Raw genomic sequence first — 22201 nt, forward strand, 5'->3', positions numbered from 1 at the left:
GGGCTCTGGGATCACGACCTGAGCCCAAGGCAGACGCTTAACCGACTGAGCCTCCCAGGTGCCCCTATAGCATACACTTCTTAACATAGACTACCAGGTACCCTTCCTTGTCTCTCTGGACTCATTTCAAGCTATCCTCCACTCTTAAACCAAATGCTCCAGACATGCTAAGATTTCCACCCACAAACTCACCATGATCTCTCTCTTTCCTTTGGGTCTTTGCTACCATCTTTGTAATTCTTAACATCTGGAATCTTACTTATATGTTATTCAACCAACTCCCAACTCATTGTTCTTAGTCATGATCAACACAAGACTAACTAAAAGAATAAAAACTAAACTACTAAAACCCTTAGGCTATATGAATCTGTTGCAGTACAGGGAAAAGGGGATTTACTGAACATTGTGAGGGTCAAATCAAAATTAGAGTACTGTAGTATTTTCAGAAAATTTAATTTCCATGTTTACAGGAAAATTTGAGAACTGAAACCATACATTGAGAGGATGACTAGATAGTAGAGATCTAAAATCATGCACATATGATGTTATTAAAGAACTCAAGAATACTTATACTGACATTATGACCACAAACATGAGAAAGGGGAGTGTGAAAAGATGTGCAGAATCAATGGTACCTTTTGCCAATACTTAAAGTTTTATCACAGCAAATCACAAGTAGTAAGAAAGATTATCATCAAACACCCATTCTATACAAATATAGAAATACTGACTCAATATTAGAAAAAAATATTACTATAACAAGGGTTTCTGTTAGATGAAAAGAGGCAATGTACTATCTCATGAAAGTGTTCAAGCAGGAATTAGGTAATTCCCCCTTCCCACCTCCATTGTCTGTCAGGTTGGGGAAGTTACAGAAATGATTCCTTTATTGGTTGGTGATTCATTGATCACTAGCAGTAGCAATTCAGATGTTGGGGCTGATTCACCAATAAACATGTCCTAGTGGATTTACCTCACATTTTAATAGAATGTGATATGTACTAATATGGAGATAAACAATTTATGACTAATTGTAATGGAGCAAAAGTGAGTCCTTCACAGAAGACTTAGTGTTAGGTCCTATTTCAAAGAGCTTGGACAAGATTCTATTACCCTCTTAAACTCTCAGATTCTTTGTTTTTATATTTCAATTACTTGAACTTTGCATCATGTTTTGACAAACTGCTTATATTGTAATTAGAAAAGGGTTAGTAGCTGTGTTTCCTAACTGGCATTTTCAATTTAAAAAATGATCATCAAAGAAAATAGAAGACAAATTACTTATAGTAGGAATGAAACAGATTATATCATAAACCCTGTAGATAGCAAAAGGAAGATACTAGGATGATATAAATAACTCTATGTACACATTTGACAAATTAGATGAAATGGACCTATTCTTTGCAGAGACTTAGCCAATACAGAATAATTTTTGTAATTTTGTAACTATAAAGGAAACTGAACTCATAATTTAAAAATTCTTGAAAAAGAAATCTCTAAGCTCGGATGTATCACTGGAGATTTCTACCAAATTTTCAAGGCACACAGACCAAGAAGGAAGACTTAAAACAGTCCCAATTTTCAGATGACATATCTATGCAGGAAATCTAAAAAATGTATTATATAACTCTGAAAACAAATAAATGAGTCTAGCAAGGCTGTAGGATACTAGATCAACATTTAAAATTAGTTGTGTTTCTCTATGCCAGCAATGAACACACAAAAATCAAAATTTCAAATTTAAGGGCATTTATAATCCTTCAAAAAATGAAATACTTAGGTATACATTTTAAAGATTTATTTCTTTATTTTTAGAGAGATTGAGAGAGCATGAGCAGGCGATGTGCAGAGGGAGAGGGAGAATCTCAAGCAGACTCCACAGGCTCAATCTCACGACCCTAAGATCATGATCTGAGCCAAAATCAAAAGTTCGGTGTTTTACTAACTGATGCACCCTGGCACCCGAGATAGGTGTATATTTTATAAAATGTTGTAACAGGACAAGGGCAGGTCCTCCCAAGATGGGTCACTTTGGCATGAACATTATTTTGAGTTAAAAGCAAAAACCCAGCAGATTCAAGGAAAGCTCTTTACCTACCCTCTTCAACTGCATGCTTATAGTATGATGAGAGCTATTAGTACCGATTCCTCAATTACCTAAGAAAGTCATCTAGATAATAGGGCAACCTTTGCTTCCAAACTCTGCCACTTTCCTGCTAGTGGTTTTTCTCCCCTTTGTAATCTTGGAGCCCTACCCATCTCCTTAGTTCAAGTAAGCATCATGTTGCCTCACTGTCTTTGGAATTTCCTTGTCTGTGTGGATTCCTGGTACATATGCAATTAAATTTGACTTTCTCCTGTTAATCTGTCTTATATCAATTTGATTCTCAGTCCAACTGGAAGGACTTTGAAGGGCAGAGAAAATTCTTCCTCCCCAACAATATGTATAGGACTTTTATGTTGAAAACTACAAAATACTGATAAAAAAATCAAAGGAAATATAAATTATGAAGAGACATACTGTGCTCATGGATTGGAAGATTCAACATATGAAGTATGTTACTACTCCCAAATTGATATATGTGTTTAATGAAATTATTACCAAAACTAAATTTAATTTATAGATATAGACAGGATTTTTCTAAAATTTTTATGAAATATCAAATCAACTAGAATAACATAAATGATTTTGAAAAAGAAGAATGAATTAGGAGGAATCACTCTCCCCAATTTCAAGATTTATTATATAGCTAGCTTTAGTTAACAAAACTATGGTATGGATAGAGGAATAAAAACTTGGATCAGTAAAGCAGAACAGAGAACCGAGAAACAGCTTTACACAAGTACAGCCAATACCTGGCAAAGGTACAAAAACAGTCAAATGAAGAGAGAACAGTCTTGTCATGGTGCTGCAGGAAATAGATAATCACGGGGGGGGGGGAGATCTTGACCTAAATCTCACCCCTTATATGAAAATTTTAAAAAATGAGTCATAAACTTAAATATGAAATATAATACTATACAACTTTAACAAGAAAACATAGAAAAAAAAAAATCTGGGACCTAGGACTTGGTGAAGTGTTTCCAGATACACGATCAAAAACATGATCCCTAAAAGGAAAGATCAATAAATAGGATTGCATCAAAATAAAATTAAAATGTATGCTCTTTTCCTGTTAAGAGAATGAAAAGACAATGTAAAGCTTGGGAGAAAAAATTTGCCACTCACTTATCTGTCAAAGGACTTATATCTATAATATATCTTAAGGAAAAAAAAAACCTTCTAAACTCAACAGCTTAAAAATATTAAATTAGAAAATAGGCAAAAGTCATGAAGAAACATTTTGCCAAGGAAGATATATACATGGCAAAGAAACATAAGAGGAGATGTTCAACACCATTAGCTATCAAGAAAATGCAAATTAAGACCATGATTAGGTATTACTCCACATCAATAAAACAATAATAAAAATAGTGCAAATACCAAATGTTCGCAAAGCAGCAGAGAAACCGGATCTCTCATGCACTGTTGGTGGTAATAGAAAAGAACACAGCTGCTCTGAAAAACGGTACCACGGTCTGTTACACCCATGCCACGGGACATGACTCAGTAATAAAAAAAGAAAATATGACTTATGCACACCACAATTTTGATGGATCACAAGAGGATTATGCTGAATGAAAAAAGTCTCAAAAGGTCACATACTATATGGTTCCACTTATACAACTTTCTCAAAATGACGAACGATAAGCATGGGGAACAAAGGGGTAGTTTCCCAAGGCTAAGAATGGTAGGAATATAACTATAAAGAAGTAGCTCAAGGAAGATGTTTGTGGGGATGGGATATCTTGATGGTGGTAATGATTACATGAATTTATGCACGTAATAAAGTGCCATAGAGCTATACATGTGTATCGAACCAATGTCAGTTTCCCAGTTTTAATATTATACCATAGTAGCACTGAGGGAAATTCATGATGGGCACACAAGATTTCTCTCTACACCTTTGTAACTGCCTATGAATTTATAATTACTTCAAAATTCAAAGTTAAAAAATTCATAGTTTTCCAATTGTCATTGGGTGACATCATTAGGAATTTAACTTCCTTTGTATTTCCTTATTCTATCAAGTGATAACAATAAATTCTCTAAGCAATATTTTCCAGACTGTTTCATAAAACAAATGTTCTGTACAGAATATAATTGTTCCCATACGAAAAGGATTTGGGGGGATAATTTGGAAAACCCTATTGATAATACCAACTTTTTGAAAATATGCAATGCACAAATTGATTGAAAGATACTCTTAACATAAATTGTTTCTTTCCTGATAACTACTTGATTTCATAACATAGGAAATACTGCCCTAACACCTGTCACTTAAAACACTGGCTTAGTGAGAGCAGGGACCAATATTGGTAATTTTGGAAAGACTGAGAGCTTTCTAAACCGCAGTCACTCAGCTACAGCCTACAGTAATGAATTTCTGATGCTTGAGACAATTGATCCTTCACCAGAAGTCCGTTTTGTCTTTTTGTTGTTGCTGTTTTGAACGTTATGATACCTGGCCTACTTTCTCACATCATCTCCCAAGCACAACTAAAGCTATTCACAGCCTATAATTAATAAAGGCTCTAAAAACACACTAGCCGTTTTCAAGGTGATGTATCACTTTTGAAAGCTCATGCTGGGATTAGTATTTTATATATAACTAAATTATCTCCCCTTGTCCCCTCTAAGAGTGATTTGTACTTATTCTAATTCTCATTCTTAATGGGAATGTTTATGTATCTCTTTTACTAGACAAGGAGTCCACAGTTATACTTAGGTAGCATCTTATTTTTTTTTGTTTATGTTCCAGGACCACTTATATCAGAGGTACCCAATGTTTACCAAATAAATAAATGAAAAGTACATGTCAGAGATGCAAGCGTTAATTACAAAATGCTTGGTTAGACTTTCTATGACTATTGACAAAGAACAAAGTAATTGTCTAGGTCAGTGGTTTTCCGTGATGTGCATTACCACACTGTTGCCTCCCACTGGGGAACCCTACACTTTGAATTTCATTTTTTTGCTGCAACCGAGCACAAATTCTGATATGCCAAAAAGTTTCAGATGGAACACTGAACTGGATACGGTAGAGAAGTAATAAACATAATTTTACAGTAAGCACCAAGTTAAATATGTATAATTATATTCAATATAAACATATTCAAAATTCATGTATTATTCAATTGCATGTTTATTATATATTTATATATTAATTTATATAATAATTTATATAGTCAATATATAAATATATATTATTTTATATTTATATATTCAATACATTCAATATAAATATATTCAAGATTCATCTGTTCATTCAAAAATGAAAGAATTCTGCTATAACAAATGAGAGAGGGCAGTCAGGATATAAATAAGTCAACTCAAAACAAAAAATCCTGAAGGATAACTGCGTCAGGAAATTATAGTTACACATTTATCGAAACCAAAGGACACTGCTATCGACATGGTGATAATATAGAAAGGATTGTGTTTTCATGATTGCTGACTCTTTAAATATTTTTGAGTGTTTTAAAAAATTCAGGTACAAATACCTGTATCATTTGGCTTAATTATTATTTGTTTTCATTCTTGATTGAAATGTCAATTTCTCAATGAGGATGACTCTGACCACCCTATTTAAAACTAGACCACCATTCCAAACATTTTCTTTCCTACTTTTCGCTATTTTACATTTTGTTGGAGCACTTAACCATTATGAAATACATTGTGTCACTTTACTTATTTTGTTTATGTTTGTGTCCCTCTGCACCACCACCAACCACAGTGCAAGCTCCTTGAGAGCAGGAAATTTGTCTACATTGTTAACTACATCCAAATAATTAGAACAAACCCTGGCACATAATACATGTTGAATAAATATTACTGAATAAATGTTCATTTAAAATTCCTTCTGAATACATCCAATAAATTATATCTGGTAATCGAATATATACATACTCACTCAACCTTGACTTCAAGGTAACTGTATAAATTAAACTCATCAAGAAGATATACAAAGAATGATTTTTTTTAAATTTCAAACACTATTGCCAATGATTAAAAGCCTGATATCTGTGCATATGTCAATAAGGAAATATAGATTAAATAATAGCTCTCCTTTCACCAGACAACTTTCACAAAATTTTGTATTGTTTAGATTAGTGCTTCTTACATTTTAATGCGCATATGACTCACTGGAGGATGTCATTAAAATACAGTTTATGATTCCGGGGTGGGTACTGAATTCTAAGAGCTGTTTATCCATGGGCCCAGATTTGAGTAGCTGAGTTTAGATTATTTTTTAACAGTGTTAAATGGCACACTAGTATTTCTAAAACCTGGTATTTTGAGGAAGATTTTATTCAGGAGGAAAAACGTGCTTTAAAATATTTGTCATGACTCAAATAAGACTGCTATTTAGTAATTGAGTATAAGAGTGTGCTATATTGTCTATCAAATGTCCTTTCACCAAGAGGGAACCTGAATCAACTATGGTCTGTGATGGATAATGACACATCATTGTAGGTTCACTGATCGTTAACAAATCACCACTCTGGTGGGGGACACGGAGAGTAGGAAAGGTTGTATGTATATGGGAGCTCTGATTTGCTGTGAACCTAAAACCGCCTTAAAAACAGTCTATTAAATTAAGTAAAGAGTAAAATAAAAATGACAACCTACAGAATGAGAACATATTTGCAAATCATATATTTGATAAGGGTTTAAGATCTAAAATATATAAATAAATCCTACACCTCAACAACAAAAGAAAATCCACTAAAGAGACGGGCAAAGGATTTCACTAGACATTTCTCCTAAAAAGATATAGGAATAGACAGTAAGTGCAAGAAAAGATGCTTAATATTATCTGTCAGTAGGGAATGGAAAATCAAAACCACAATGAGATTCCACTCTGTAACACACTAGGATGGCTATAATGTTTTTTTAATTATAACAAATAAAATAAATAACAAGTATTAGCTACGTCCCAAACCCCCTTCAATGATTTACTAAATATCTTTCATCCTGGCCTGTTCTTTTTTTTTTTTTAATATTTTTTATTATATTATGTTAGTCACCATACAGTACATCCCTGGTTTTTTATGTAAAGTTCGATGATTCATTAGTTGTGTATAACCCCCAGTGCACCATGCAACACGTGCCCTCCTTACTACCCATCACCAGCCTATCCCATTCCCCCATCCCCCTCTCCTCTGAAGCCCTCAGTTTGTTTCTCAGAGTCCATAGTCTCTCATGCTTCATTCCCCCTTCCGATTACCCCCCTTTCTTTATCCCTTTCTTCTCCTACTGATCTTCCTACTTCTTATGTTCCATAGATGAGAGAAACCATATAATTGTCTTTGTCTGCTTGACTTATTTCACTTAGCATTATCTCCTCCAGTGCCGTCCATGTTGCAGCAAATGTTGAGAAATCGTTCTTTTTGATAGCTGAGTAATATTCCATTGTATATATGGACCCCAACTTCTTAATCCAGTCATCTGTTGAAGGGCATCTCGGTTCCTTCCACGATTTAGCTATTGTGGACAATGCTGCTATGAACAGTGGGGTGCATATGGCCCTTCTCTTCACTACGTCTGTATCTTTGGGGTAAATACCCAGTAGTGCAATGGCTGGATCATAGGGTAGCTCAATTTTTAACTTTTTAAGGGACCTCCACACTGTTTTCCAGATAAAAGACTGGTATCCAAGATCTACAAAGAACTTCTCAAACTCAATACACGAGAAACAAATAAACAAATCATCCTGGCCTGTTCTTATCATGCTCTTTAATATTGCAATTTGCCTTCCCTCCATTAATGGTCTCCCTCAGCTCACTCTGTATTTTCTCACAGCACTTGTCACCTTTTAACAAACTATATAATGTATTTTATAGACAAATGTGGGGGTGGGTGGAAGATGGAGGAGAGAGAGAGAACATTTTCTGTTTAAATCTAGAATATGAGAAAAACCATTTTTTTTTCCTGTTTCATTTACTGATATATACCAGGTGTCTCCAACACTGATTGACATGTAACTTCTCAATAAATATGCTTTAAATTTATTTGCTCTGTTTTCTCTACCTCCCTTGACAGGGTTTTAAAATTTTATGTCTTTCCAGCCCTCTCTGTCTTATATCTATGTTCTATTCTATTAATTTGCATTATTAGCTAAATAGTTTCTAATATAAGGTTTCTATATATAGTTTCTATAATATATTAGTTTCTAATATAAACTAATATAAACTAATATAAACTATATATTGGTTTCTAATATGTCTATAAATTTTTTCTCTAAGTTCTCACTTAGCTAAATCCCACAAGATTTTTATGCATTGTTTATTATTGTTATTTAAACATTTTCTAATTTTATTATAATTTTTTTGGAGGGGAGGCATAGGTTATTAAAAGTGCATTTCTTGTAACCAATAGGTATTTTCCAGCATTTGTTTTTTTTTTAATTTTTAATTTTTTATTTATTATTTTTTAATGTAAAGTTTGATGATTCATTAGTTGCATATAACACCCAGTGCACCATGCAACACGTGCCCTCCTTACTACCCATCAGCAGCCTATCCCATTCCCCCACCCCCCTCCCCTCTGAAGCCCTCAGTTTGTTTCTCAATTTCCAGCCCAACTAAAAAGACATGTCACTTTAATCCATTTTAAATTACTGAAATTTCCTTAATATTTAATAATAATATAATCTCTCTTTTTTTGGTAAATATTCAGTGTGTGTTTCAAAAGAACAGATATCTGCAGATGGTAAATACGGTGTTACATTTACCCATTAGGTTCAGATTACTTACTAATTATGTTGATTAAATATCCAGCATCATTACTAATCATGGTACAGAATTAAATTATTTTCAGTATGCCTGAGACACTCTTAATTATGTACGAACAATAAATATGCTAATTAGAATGTATGGTGAAACAAAAAATATGGTTGCTTTCCAAAGGAGCTTCTATATCATTGGCAAGATATGTTCAAATAAGATTTTAGAGCTGTCAGACATACATATCACTTTCTTCTTGTTGACTATGTCCCATATTTTAGGCATATTTATATAATAAATAATAGGCATATTTATATATATAAAAAAATGACATTTTAATTTTTCTGCCAGATTTTGTTTTCAGAGTCTATCCTGATCCACAGAAAATTAAAGCAGCAGGTACTTCTGTTTAATAAAAGATTATTTTCTTCTTTTCCATCAGAGATGGTCCACTCCTTTAAAAGGAGTTTTAAATTCTTTCTGCTATTCCTCCATGGTTTTTTTCTACCTAATGATATTTCAGAAGTTTTCTTAGAGCTGTGATATTCATCAGTCTTTACCTAGAATTCTCAAAAAAATAAAAACAACAACTCCAAGCAAGATGGAACTTAAGGCTAATTTTTTGATTGGTTGTCACCCAAATTTCTGAAATCAGTTGCCATGGTAATTTTTAAGATCTTTTTTCCCTTCCTATTCTTCTGGATCTAATTAGAGCATCAAAGTTTACAGTATATATAGGATAATAACTCATAATTCATATAGCATACGTTAGCCACTCTATAATTAAAACATTTAATACTGTAGAATGGGATTATACATAATTTTTAAATACATAATAAAAATAAGCAAAGCTATTTAAAAACCCATACTCATGTATGAGAACCAGGATCAAAATGTGGGTTTCTTTTTAAGGTCTAACATCTTGTTGTTTATTTGTTCTAATGAGTTGAAAAACTTTTCTTTTTTCTCTATAATATCTGAAGCAATTCAGCTGTCTTGCTCCAGTATTACTGATACGAGTAGCCCTACTCAAAACCTAAACAAGAATGATTTGGCAATCAATTCATCAAAAAGCACATTCTGGTGCAACATTCCGTCCAAAGTCTTAAGATTACTTTTACCTTTATTTTCATACAAAAGAACTACCAGTATTATGCTAAGTGAAGCAAGTCAGAGAAAGACAACAAATACCATATGATTTATATGCAGAATCTGACACACGAAACAAATGACTAAACAAACAAAAAGCAGAATCAAACCTATAAATACCGAGAACAATGTGATGGTTGCCAGACGGTAAGAGGGTGGGGGATGGGCAAAATGGGTGACAGGGAGTGGGAGACACAGGCTTCCGGTTATGAATGAATAAGTCATGGGGATGAAAAATACCACATAGGGACTATAGTCAATGGTATTTGTAATAGCGCTGTTTGGTGACAGATGATAGCTACACTTGTGGGGAGCACAGCTTCATGTACAGAGTTGCTGGTACACCTGGAACTAATGTAACATTGTCTGTCGACTGTTCTCAAAAACTAAAGAACTACCAAGACAGTAAGTTCCCACACATTTCAGATTCTCTCAGCATATCAACGTCCTTCCCTAAATACAGACAAAGGATTCCTAGAAATATTTACAAATTTAGAACTTAAATACAAAGAGTTCTGTGGAAATTTAGCCATTAGTAAGTCGATACTTTCAATACTGAAAATTGTATTAAATTTTATCTGGGGAAAGAGATACATTGGCAACATAAGAAATATAATTCAAAGAATGATATCTGCTCTGTTTGACCGATAACCTAATAGATTTCTGTGATATTGAAGCGAAAAAGGCAATGACGAAATTATAAAAGCATTTGATGCCGAAGGTAACTAAACACGCAGCAGAAAATATTTATAAGGTAAAGATAAATATTAAGTCAGAATTCAAGATTAGCCAAATATTTTTGCTTGGTTCCAATGCGCTAATAAATAGATATTGGAAGAAATAATCCACAACTGAGGGAAGTCACTTGATATAAATAGGATTTCTACACCTATAATTTTTTTTTAATATTTTTAAGATTCAGCATTACACACAGGTGGCATGGTAGCTTGAGCAAAGCAGTGAATCATGAAGTACTTGATTCTAGGATCAATTCTGTCAACACCAGTCTTAAGAACTTTGACAAAATCGTAAGCACTCTGGCTGGCAGCTTCATCTGTGGAATATACACTAAGAGTGTCTGTCCCACTTACCCCTCAGGACTTCTGTGAAGATCAGGTAGACATTAGTAGATTAGGGCTTAAAGTTAAAGTTCTATACAAATGAGAGCTCTTATTCTATTGAAATTGTTCTTGATATTCCAGATTTGGTTCAACACCAACAAAGGCTTAAACTAAAATATCCTTGCTCAGAAATTATTATCAGTAATTATGGGGCGCCTGAGTAGCACAGCGGTTAAGCGCTTGCCTTCGGCTCAGGGCGTGATCCCGGTGTTACGGGATCGAGCCCCACATCAGGCTCCTCCGCTATGAGCCTGCTTCTTCCTCTCCCACTCCCCCTGCTTGTGTTCCCTCTCTCGCTGGCTGTCTCTATCTCTGTCGAATAAATAAATAAAATCTTTAAAAAAAAAAAGTTATTATCAGTAAGTGGAATAATTTGTCAACCTTCATTTCCACAATCTGTATTCACCTCATTTGCAAGGCAATGAGGTAATAACTGGACTGTGTTGCAGAATTTACAGACTTACCCAAATGAGCATATATGGCCCATTTAGCTAAGGATATTTTAATAGGTGCTGTTTATTATGAGTTGAGCTCCTACAATAAAATCATATAGCTGATATGTATTTCCTTTAGAAAACCCCTTTAATATATTATCTAGGTATATAAATATATATGTTATATATATTTAAATATATATAGTATATATAGTATATATAGTATATATATATATTATACTATATATGTTTTATAGTGTGTGTGTATATATATATTAACATTTATCACATCTCATAATTTACACAAAGGAATGACAACTCTCTCCAATGCATCAAAGCACAGAGGCTTGTGAACCCTGCATGAAATGGCATTGATGGATATTCTGCTTGTCTTTTTTCCAAAACTTTCTTTCATATGAAAAATATTTGTTTCCATTCGTTTGTCTTTGAAGACACCTGTTTTCCGATTTATCACCAATTATCTCACACACACCAAGCCACCAACTAGTTTTAAATGAATTACAGTTCTAAATTAAGTACTGAGAGAGAGAGAAAGAAATGTATTTAAATAGGTAAATCACCTTACCTGCCTTGGCTGCTGGGCTGTACATACTTCGTATGTTTCAGCAATTAACCCACCACATGCAGAGTAAGGTTGTAGGAGACAAAGGGAAACGCAAGGAAATAGAAAACTTCCACTTACTGCAAATGAAGGTAGACTCATCTGAATTATCAACACAATCATTCACAAAATCACACAGCTTGTCCTTCGCGATGCATTGTTTGTTCGCACACGTGAATTCTTGAGCAGTACACTTCCTGTCTGGACTAAGTAGGGGGGAACAATCTTGAAAGGAAATATCGTCCACAGCTACATCTCCCATGTAACTGATACCACGTTTTGCCCTAAAGATAATCTAAAAAAAAAAAAAGAGAGAGAGAGAGAGAAGGAGGAAAGGAAAGAAGGAAAGAAATCCAATTTCAGTTGAATTGTCCAAGAATTTAAAATTTGAGGCAAACATGAAATATGGGACATTAGGTTTGAATCCAATAAAAATACTCCCATAATGAAACTGACCCAAGATATTTGAGGGTCATACCACAAATGTGGGAGTGGTAACACCACTGCCTCTTGTCTAGATTCTTAGGACGGGTGGCAACGAAAACCGGTGGGAGCCACCAACCTACCTAATGCTGCTCCTGCAGCTCTCTCACCCAAAACAAGACCTGCTCACTTTTTAGAGCCTCACCTTATATCAGAGGAAGGAGGCCAATCACAAACCACACGAAGCAAAAGAAGATACAACCACGTCCTTTATTTTGGCCAATGTGTCACCACTCCTCAGATCTGTCCACCCCAATTATGTGACAGCGAGATATCAGACCTTAATACCATGAGATTTTTTTTTAATTTCCCCCATTTTTGGAATTGAAATCATCTTAATTTGCTTTTGCTGATGTACGTGATGAATAAAATTCTCATGTGTGCCACTGTCTGACAGTGATATCCCACTTACATGGTCTCCAAAAGAATTATAAATGATGGAAAATAATAACAGGAGTTGCTAAAATGTTTAGAAATATCATCTTCAATTTGCAATATTACCAGTGCTTGGAAGAACAATTAACGCTGTTTCATAGAACACAAGAAGTCACAAATTGTTTAGTTTCACATTTCTAAGTGATATGACTTCAGAATGTTTCTAGTAAATTTCTCTGCATGCCAAATATGTGTTTGTGTATTAACATAAGAAATATTCATATAAAGTAACTTTAGAACAATCCAAAATGAGTTAACAAGGAATACAGATTTACTAAAGTGATTTTATAAAAATATTTATTGTTCAAACTCCCAAGTCCCTTTTGACCAAATCTAAACATTTTTCCTGAAAGAATTACTATTTTTCCTTAGGATGTGTTATGCTTTTATGTGACTGTATGAAAACCTATGTGTTTTCCTTTTAAGATAAGATGATAGAATAACTGAAAATCATGCCTCTCAAATTATCAAAACCAAAACAAAATAAAAATACAATTTTTATGTAAATTCATATACCAAATTTACATAAGTTGTTCTTCAGAACAGATATGCTGGAAAAGAAAAATAAATTGGATAGATTGAGACATTGGAAACCATTAAGAAGAGGTGAAACTAGAAAGAATAAGGACTACAGTGTTTTAGAAGGAAACACTGATACACAAATTGAAAAGGGTACTCTATTTTCTGGGTACATCTACACATTTAAATATGTGATACAATGTTCTGTGAAAAAGAAATCAGATAATAAGTGTTTCCTTATTAATTTGTTTTGTGCAATACTATAGATAGACTCAGGTGCCTGCCATGTCCAAATGATCAAATCACTGCTTATACCCCAATGCTCCATAAAAATGTTAGTTAAGATTCCGTAGACTTTCATATTGGATGTGATTATACTTTCTTTAAAGAGTAGTTATATTTTTTCTATAATTTCTATAATTTTTCTATAATTTTCTATAATTTTTTATAATTTTAATAGAATAAAAGCAGAGTTAATTATTTTGGAAAATGTGGAAAGCAATAAGGCACAGTGTTTAGATTATGGACTCGTAGATGAACTGGCCTTGCTTAAAGTCTGCCTCAGCCATCTTGTAATATGCAACTAGAGCAAGTTCCCTAAGGTGTAGGTCTTTGCTTATTCTCATCTATAAAAGGGGGATAGTGATCATACAATTACTGTAAAAACTAAAGGAATAAATGTTTCAAATTCATAGAATAGTACTTAGCACTTACTAAGTGCTATGTATATGCCTGCTCTAGTTATACAAACTATTTTAATTAAATACTCCGTTTTTTTGAGGGCTCCCAAATAAAACTCTGAAAACTACTCAGTGCTGATTCTGTACATAATTCCTAAAAACATCTTATACTTTTACTCAAGGGCTACAGGTATTCCTCTCTCTAAGGTGAAAGGGAATGATATTGTAAAAATGAAAGAAACAAGGATGGTATGCCTGGCTCATCACTCTATCTCTGGTGTAGTAATGAGCTTTGCACATAGTGGGGGCTTAGTACGCCTGTATTGAAGGCATGAGTGAATCACAAAAAAACATCAAATATTCACAAGCCATTATTATCTAATTTTAAGATTCAAACAACATGGGCATATTTCTCTTCAAATTTCAATATATGAAAAAGCAAATTTCAGAAATGCTAAGTTAATTAATAATTGATTCCTCCTGTTGAAATCCCCCTTAATGTTATTTTGAACATGATTTTACTATACAAATATTCTACTTGCACAGAACTAGTTAAGAATTCATTGCCTGGGGTAGAAGCCTATGTTTGGCAGCAGCAAAACCTTCTCCATGTTCTTGCTGAGGATTCTTCTGCCCTCAGTTAAAAGATCTTAAAGAATGAACAGGTGGAATCATTTTTAAAATAACTTTCATATTGTGTATTATGAAACTGCAGTCCAATAATTACATCCTCAGGCTGAACTTATTTCTTATCAATTTCTTAAATTATCTACAAATGACCCATAAGAAAACTGGGCTCCAGCGAGAGGCCAAAAACATATGGAATTTATTACACCTCCCATTCCAAGAAACTGGGGACAGTGTTGTATCAATGGCTTTACATAGAGGTAGCTAGCTGTGCTTCCACTGGAACGGAGAGCAGCTCATCTCTCACACAGCACATGACTATAGATAGCTACTGAATATTCACAGAAGAACTGGCTGTTATTTCTGTATATACAGAGGACTGGAAATGCAATAATTAGCCAAGATATATCTCCTATCTAGAGACAAATGGTTCTAAATTCCTGAAATTAAGCCCTGTGCAATTAAAACTAAGAAAATGTTCCCCAGCATAAATGCTTCTGGATTCTCACTCTCCTGATCCAAATCTTAAAAAATTTAATAGCTAAGCCTCATATTCCAAGAAAACCCCCTTCTGCCAAATACATGCACACACACGCACGCACACGCACGCACATCCATGAGTTCATATTTTCTTGATAATGCATAAAAAACAAAATCCATACCAATTACCTTGGCATGTAATTATCTTCAATTTAAGCATATGTCCTACTACTTCTTATTTTAAACTGTTAGGTATGTATAGGTCTTATCCTCCTAATATTATTGTAATCTACATGAAGACAAATACAGCATTACATAATTTTGTGCCTCCCCCATTTTTGAATTAGGTAAACCTATTATCTCTAATAACGTTCAACAATACAATGTGCTTTCAAAAGTCTTTTTAATTAGTTTTGAAATGGATTAACATAATTACTCTGCAGTCTCTGAGAATTATATCTGTAAAGTCGAGGGAGGTGTTCTTTGTATGAGGGAGGCTGACTGTGAAGTGGAGCATGGTTGGCATGAAAATTACATAGTCCTAGAACATGCTGGTCTAATTGGGAGAAATTAGGACACCCGGAACTGTTAAATTCCTTATGGAAATGCTACATGGAGTGGCAGGCATTCATATAACACATCAGGAAGGGGATGGGAGGACAAAGAGGCTATATGAGCAGAGGAAATAAAGTAGGATTGGAGGGAAAAAAATTCAACAAAACTCCTTTATCACCCAACTACGTGGCTTACAAACCTGTATATGTGATTGAACGCCTAAAAACACTTCCACTTTCTTCCACTGTGCACCTTGCTGTCCTCTTTGAGCCCACAATTTAGAAGTAACATTGTCTTTCTTGCTGAGTACCTACAGAGATAAATCAAGTAACAGGTGTTAAAATATTGTCTTAATAAATTTTAAACATTCAGAATTTGCCCAGGGATTTTTCAAAATTTTAATATCAACATGAAGTCCCTTAGAGAAAAGTGGGGACAGTTTTCATTAGATGTCTTTGTTTTCTATACAGCAATGTGTCTCAAGGATCCCTCACAAGCTTTATGTAATAAAGGTGTACATGAATATCTGTCAGTCAAGTCCAAAGGGTCTAGGCACCATTTCATTAACTTTTAACTACATTAGCTTTTTAAAAAATCTGACAGACGTAACAAGTGGAATTTTATATATTAAGTAATATTCATGGAGTCAAAATGAAAAGCACCTATTACTTACTAAAACTTTTTTTTTTTTTTTGAGGATGACTTTCCTTCCTCATGCTCTTGGGTTCAGTGGGGACAGTGTGTTATATAATGGGAACCCCTTCAATTTTAACAGCACGGCTGGGTGACAACGAGAGGGCACTGACTCATCCTGTGATGGTAAGAGTTCCCCACCCAAGAGCCTTGACACCTCGCATTCTCCTCAGTACTCTATCCTTATTCTAAAGGGAAATTCAAATCAGTCTCAGCAGACAAATCATCCTGACTCTCCTTTTAGAATGCTCCAAAATGGACCAACAAGAGAGTAACTGAAGAGAACAGGGAAAAGCAGAACAATTCCACATTTTAAAGTAAATGACTTAGTTGGCTTATTTAATTAGTTCACAGCATTACTTTTTAAAAATACAATGTGTACAGCTGAAAGAATTATTCTGGTGAAGGGTTTGTGAAGGTTTTGACTTGTGAAAGTGAAAGTTACTTTTAATGGTTTTCTTATCTCCTTATTTTCGATTCAATTCAAACAGCTATTTATATTGGAGTATAAATAACATTCAAACTACTAATTTTATACAAGTAGCATTTCTAGACTCTTTAGAATTTCTAAGTAATATGGGGCTAACAAAAATATCACTACGGTTTTGGTCTATATAAGTTAAAACAACACGCTATGAAGGTCAAAAAAATATAATTTCTAAAAAAATAAAAATCATTTTTTGATGAGTACTTTGAAAAAGTATGGAAAATAGATCTTTGCATGAATGACATTCTACATACAAATGACTAGGAAAATGTGTTCATGTACAAAAATAAGGATCATGTGCATTGCCATTTTAGTTCTTTGATTACTACTTATAACATTTTAATAATATTCTATAATTTTTCACCTACTAATACAAAATTGTACCTGATAAAAAGGAAGTGTATTTCAGATAATTAATCTTAACCACAAAATATACCAGTTAAATAATTCTCACTTTTCTAACGAAAACCCTGCAGTAAGCTGTATTGATTGTTTGCCAAAAACCATTTTTTAAAGTCAATGTAAAACAAATGATAAGCTGTAACTTTAATCCATAAGACTATTGGATGTTTTTAGATTATCAAACATGCACACATACTTATATACAAACAAGTTTATTTTTAAATCATTATTGGTAAGGAGTCTCACCTATAATAAAGAAGGTAATTCTAAAACTTATAAGTAAATTTAATATATTTTCAAGTAAAAAAAAAACTAACAGCATTTGTGAAATATGTTTATCTAAAACTTATTTGGAAAAATAAATAGTTAATGTAGCCAGGAAAATCTTAGAATAAGACAGTAAAAGAATAAGGAGACAAAGCACCTTATATTAAAATTATAATCAAGGTACAGAGGAAGAAGTGGTTAAACAGCCGGCCTGCAGTCTCTTTTTCGTTCTCTACTGGGGAAGAAAAAAAAGTACGTAACCTACCTGGAATCTCTTTGCAAATATGGTAAACATAGACTTCTTCGCTAACAATTTAATGGTATTTGACAAGGGGGAGAGCCCTTTGCTATGCCTGCATTTAGCAAGACTTTCCCGGTCTAAAACTGCTCACAGTAAACAATTCTAGAATTTTGGGATTGGTCTTTCATACATGGCTTCCTGGAAAATGCTACACAGGGTATGAAACAGTACAAATGGAGATGTTTGACAACTGAGTTGGCTTGTTCTCTGTAAATGATGCGTCTATGCGTACTGCTTAAAACCTCCTATATTACATAAGGTATGTCCAATACGAGACAACAAGATCTAGGGATGTGCACTGAGACTCCAGAACCTCTCTCTGATTTGCCTGTGCAACGTGGTCTTCTAAAAGAAACCAGGACCCCCTGGAAAAAGTTAACTCCAGGGAGGGAACAGGATAAAAATAACATGAGTCTGGAACATCTTATTGGACACAAAGGAAGAAAATGCTCAAAGACTGATGGGATTGTCGAAGAGACATAGAAGTCAGCTTAAAGGGTCTCCTGTGAGCAAATCTGGGGCAATTTAAAAATCAATAAATAATAATAATAAACAGTAACAAATTGAATACAAAAAGGACCCATGAATCCACACTGATATAAATCAATAAATGGAGACAGAATTGTGTTGGTGGTGGTAATGGTGTTTTTTATAATAGAAAACCAACCAACAAATGTAAACAGAATAATGAAGTTAAAAAAATCACAACTAAGCAATCATCATAGTAAAATTAATTCCAGTTAAAAGTACCAAAGGAAGCAAAAACTAGCAAGTAAAATTGACTTGAGACAGGATTTTACGTACTATCAAAATATCTCTTCACAAAATATTTATTGATAACAAAGGGAACAAAAGTAATAAGACCTATAGATATCATATACTACCAATGGGATGCAGTAAAAAGAACACAATATTGGTGATACTACAGCAAAATATATATATATAAAAATAAAAAATATATAAATATATAAAATATACATAAACATATATATAGGTTTAACATTGAACAAATCTAAATTGAGTGGATTCTACATATTGGATTAGATTATAATACTTTAAAATATCAAGGTGACAAAAGCCTAGAGAAGATTAAGGAATTATTCCAACTTGAAAGACACTAGGAAGAAATAACCAGGTATGATACGTGATCCTGTATGGAATTTTTACTATAAAAGATGGTCTGGGACAATGGGAAAAAAAAAAAAAATAGGAACTCTGGGTGAAAGTTAATATCGGAGTTCTCTGTGAGATTCTTGAAACAGTTTGAAATAGTTTCAACAGTAATTCTGAAACAGTTTAGTTTTTTAATGAAGAAACAATTTGAAAAAGACAACTGGAAAATACAGCAGCACCACCAACTTGAAGAATGCACATTCAAAGGTCACCGAAGTGTGTACGATCCATTTGCACTATTCTCAGAACATTGGTATTCTCAGAACGCTGATGCCAAAACCTACATGAAACATTTCAAGTTCAAAACTGTCTTACACACAAGCTGTAACCTCAGAATAAAGATAATAACCATAAAATGAACAGTAAAAATTTCCTACTGGCCGTTCAGGTCCAATTCTGCTAAAGCCTTTTTTCAATCATACCATACTGAAACCAGTAAGGTGTGATAATTACCCATTCTCATCTATTAGCAGACTATATTTTAATAATGGTGAATTGTACAGTCTGAATTTTTATAGGGAAAATTTAGAAAGTGCAATTGTCTAAGGACTACCTGGAGAGAACCAACTGTGACACCATTCATATGAGTCCAGAACACCAGGGTACATCTTGGTCCCATGCGTGAAATAAGAGGAGTAAGTATATCAGCCGTGTCACCAAATCTTCCATTTGAACTATCAGCATACAGGTACCAGCCATCTGTGGTATTTCTGGGGAAAGTACAAAGTGTGTATCATATTAAAAAAAAGAGGAAAATCATAAAACGTAATCTAGTTCATCACTGACCGTATTTTATTGTTCTGTAAGTTTTCCTAACAGCATCATAATGTTTTATAGCATAATGATGACTCACAATCTTCAGCAGAAATAATTATTCTACTGCTTCTTACCAGTAGCCAGGAGGATGCCACAGTCTGTTTGTTCAAGACTGGCTCCATGTGACCCCTTTCTGCGGACTGGGGACAAAGGTCATGGCCTTCGCCTAATCTCATCCCAGAGGCATTGGGACAGGAGAGTGGGAATTCTTTCCTCCTAGACAGGGTTTGCCCCACCACCACCACCGAGGCTGCCTTTCTGAGGGGGTGGATCTACTGTTTACTTAAAGAAATACCGTGTTTATAGCTGGAGGAGAAATGTGCCCAACACTGGTGGAGATCCGACTATCAACAGGGCCCTGGCCTCCTTTCCAGCACTGCCAGTGGAGGTCCCAGAGCAAATGAAGACGTGGCAGGGACAAGGAACATACGCCCTGCACTCCCTCTGCTCCCTGACCCTGTGGTATGAAGACCTGTCACCACCTTCCTCAAAGCCTTCTTGTCCCGGGGCATTCCCGGCATCCTCCAAGATTCTTAGCTCCTTGACCTTTCAGTTGTCTCCTAGAAAACCAGTGTTTGGAGCAATAAAATTATTTTTGCTTGAGTCTTATTTCTAAGAAAAGGTAAAGAGCTGGCATTGTGGGAATCTTCTTTTTATGCTGTTGCATAAAAAGATCTTTTTAGAAAACAGATCTTAATAGGATGGATGTCTGAGTTTCAGTGCCAAAGTATCTTTTGGAAACCTGGAACACCAAGAGCTCTGCCTCCACTGCCTAAGGAGAGGGCCCCTCCCTCTCTGCCCTCACTTTACTCCATGCTGCCTGGTTTCCAGCCGGGCCATCAAGTGCCCTGCTCATGTTTGATCCTGCTTGTGCCGCCACCCCCCACATACCTGGGGGCACTGGTAGCTCTTGGGTTATTGCTCTCCCCTGACTCCTTTCCCCTTCCTTGGTCTGTCTGGTGGTCCCCCAGACAGGCACAGCACTACTGAACTCAACGAGTAACTGGCAATGTGACAACAGCCAAGCTGGGGGCTGAGGCCCGGAGATAGTGCCTCGGCCATCCTCCCACACTGGGCTGAGACACAGCCTTTGGGATGCCAGGCCCATCTCTGACCCTGCCTGCTAGTCTTGGAGGAAGGGACTCCTGTCAAGAGAGACGTCTTCAGAGGGGAAACCAGGAGGTGGGACTTGAGGGTTGGCTAATGTAAGCTTCCACCACCACCATCAAGAGGTGAATCCACTGTCACTCGTTGCCCAGGGGTGTCCACATCTTTTTCCAGGAGCACCCACAGGAGGAAGGGAGTTTATTTAGGAACACTTTAAAGAAAGCTTTCATGTCCTAGGGACCTCTTTCATCAGAGCAAGAGAGTAGGTTGCAATGATTTAACATTTGTGTGGGGTCGACTCAGGTGCAAGGGAAGTTTTAGCCCAAGCACAAAGTTAGTTTCAAATACTAGATAGTAAATCCATTTTTCTTTATTTGCTTTTTTTGCACAGAAGCTGGTAATCTAGAACCTACATGTGAACAGCTTTACACGAGTATTTTTGTACTCAGGTTTCTTGGGTTGGTACGATACATTATATTTAAGTTCCTTGAACACTGACGATCCCCCTAATGTGGATGATGACTGAAGCTTTGTAAATTCAGGGATGTTTGTGTGAATAAAGTTATTTGATGGTGCCGAGGGAGGGAGGGAGGAAGGGAGGAAGGGAGGGAAGGAGGGAGGAAGGGAGGGGAAGGAAGGAAAGGAAAGGAAACGAAAGGAAAGGAAAGGAAAGGAAAGGAAAGGAAAGGAAAGGAAAGGAAAGGAAAGGAAGGGAAGGGAAAGGAAAGGAGGGAGGGAGGGAAGGAAAGGAAGGAAGGAAAAAGAAGAAAAGAAAAGAAAAGAAAAGAAAAGAAAAGAAAAGAAAAGAAAAGAAAAGAAGAATTACTCTACTATTTCGATTTCCAATCCATGTATCAGTTGGTACAATATGCACAAATTACGGTAAAGGCTGAAATTACCAGGTCTAATCTGTAATAATTTGGTTGTGTGCTTCTGTTTTGTTTTTTATAATGATATTGCCAATAACGTGGTCAGCTCTGTATGGCTTATTTTCTTTTTTTTCAACACTTAATTTTTTATT

At 35.0% G+C, this 22201-nt stretch overlaps 1 protein-coding gene across 4 annotated transcripts in view; it reads right to left on the reverse strand.

The window, feature by feature from the left end:
- LOC123785611 (MAM and LDL-receptor class A domain-containing protein 1) overlaps positions 1-22201 on the reverse strand; it is a 660266-nt gene that overhangs the window by 419776 nt on the left and 218289 nt on the right. For all 4 annotated transcript variants that reach the window (XM_087857640.1, XM_087857642.1, XM_087857641.1 and 1 more), the window contains 3 exons: positions 19811-19967; positions 16134-16244; positions 12237-12450 (listed from right to left, as the gene is read on the reverse strand). In XM_087857640.1, coding sequence (XP_087713766.1) covers positions 12237-12450; positions 16134-16244; positions 19811-19967 — 482 coding nt within the window. The remainder of the gene's footprint in view (positions 1-12236; positions 12451-16133; positions 16245-19810; positions 19968-22201) is intronic.

The sequence above is a fragment of the Ursus americanus genome, chromosome 31 (genome assembly GCF_024610735.1).
Source record: "Ursus americanus isolate L20-20 chromosome 31, mUrsAme1.1.p, whole genome shotgun sequence".
Lineage (NCBI taxonomy): Eukaryota > Metazoa > Chordata > Mammalia > Carnivora > Ursidae > Ursus > Ursus americanus.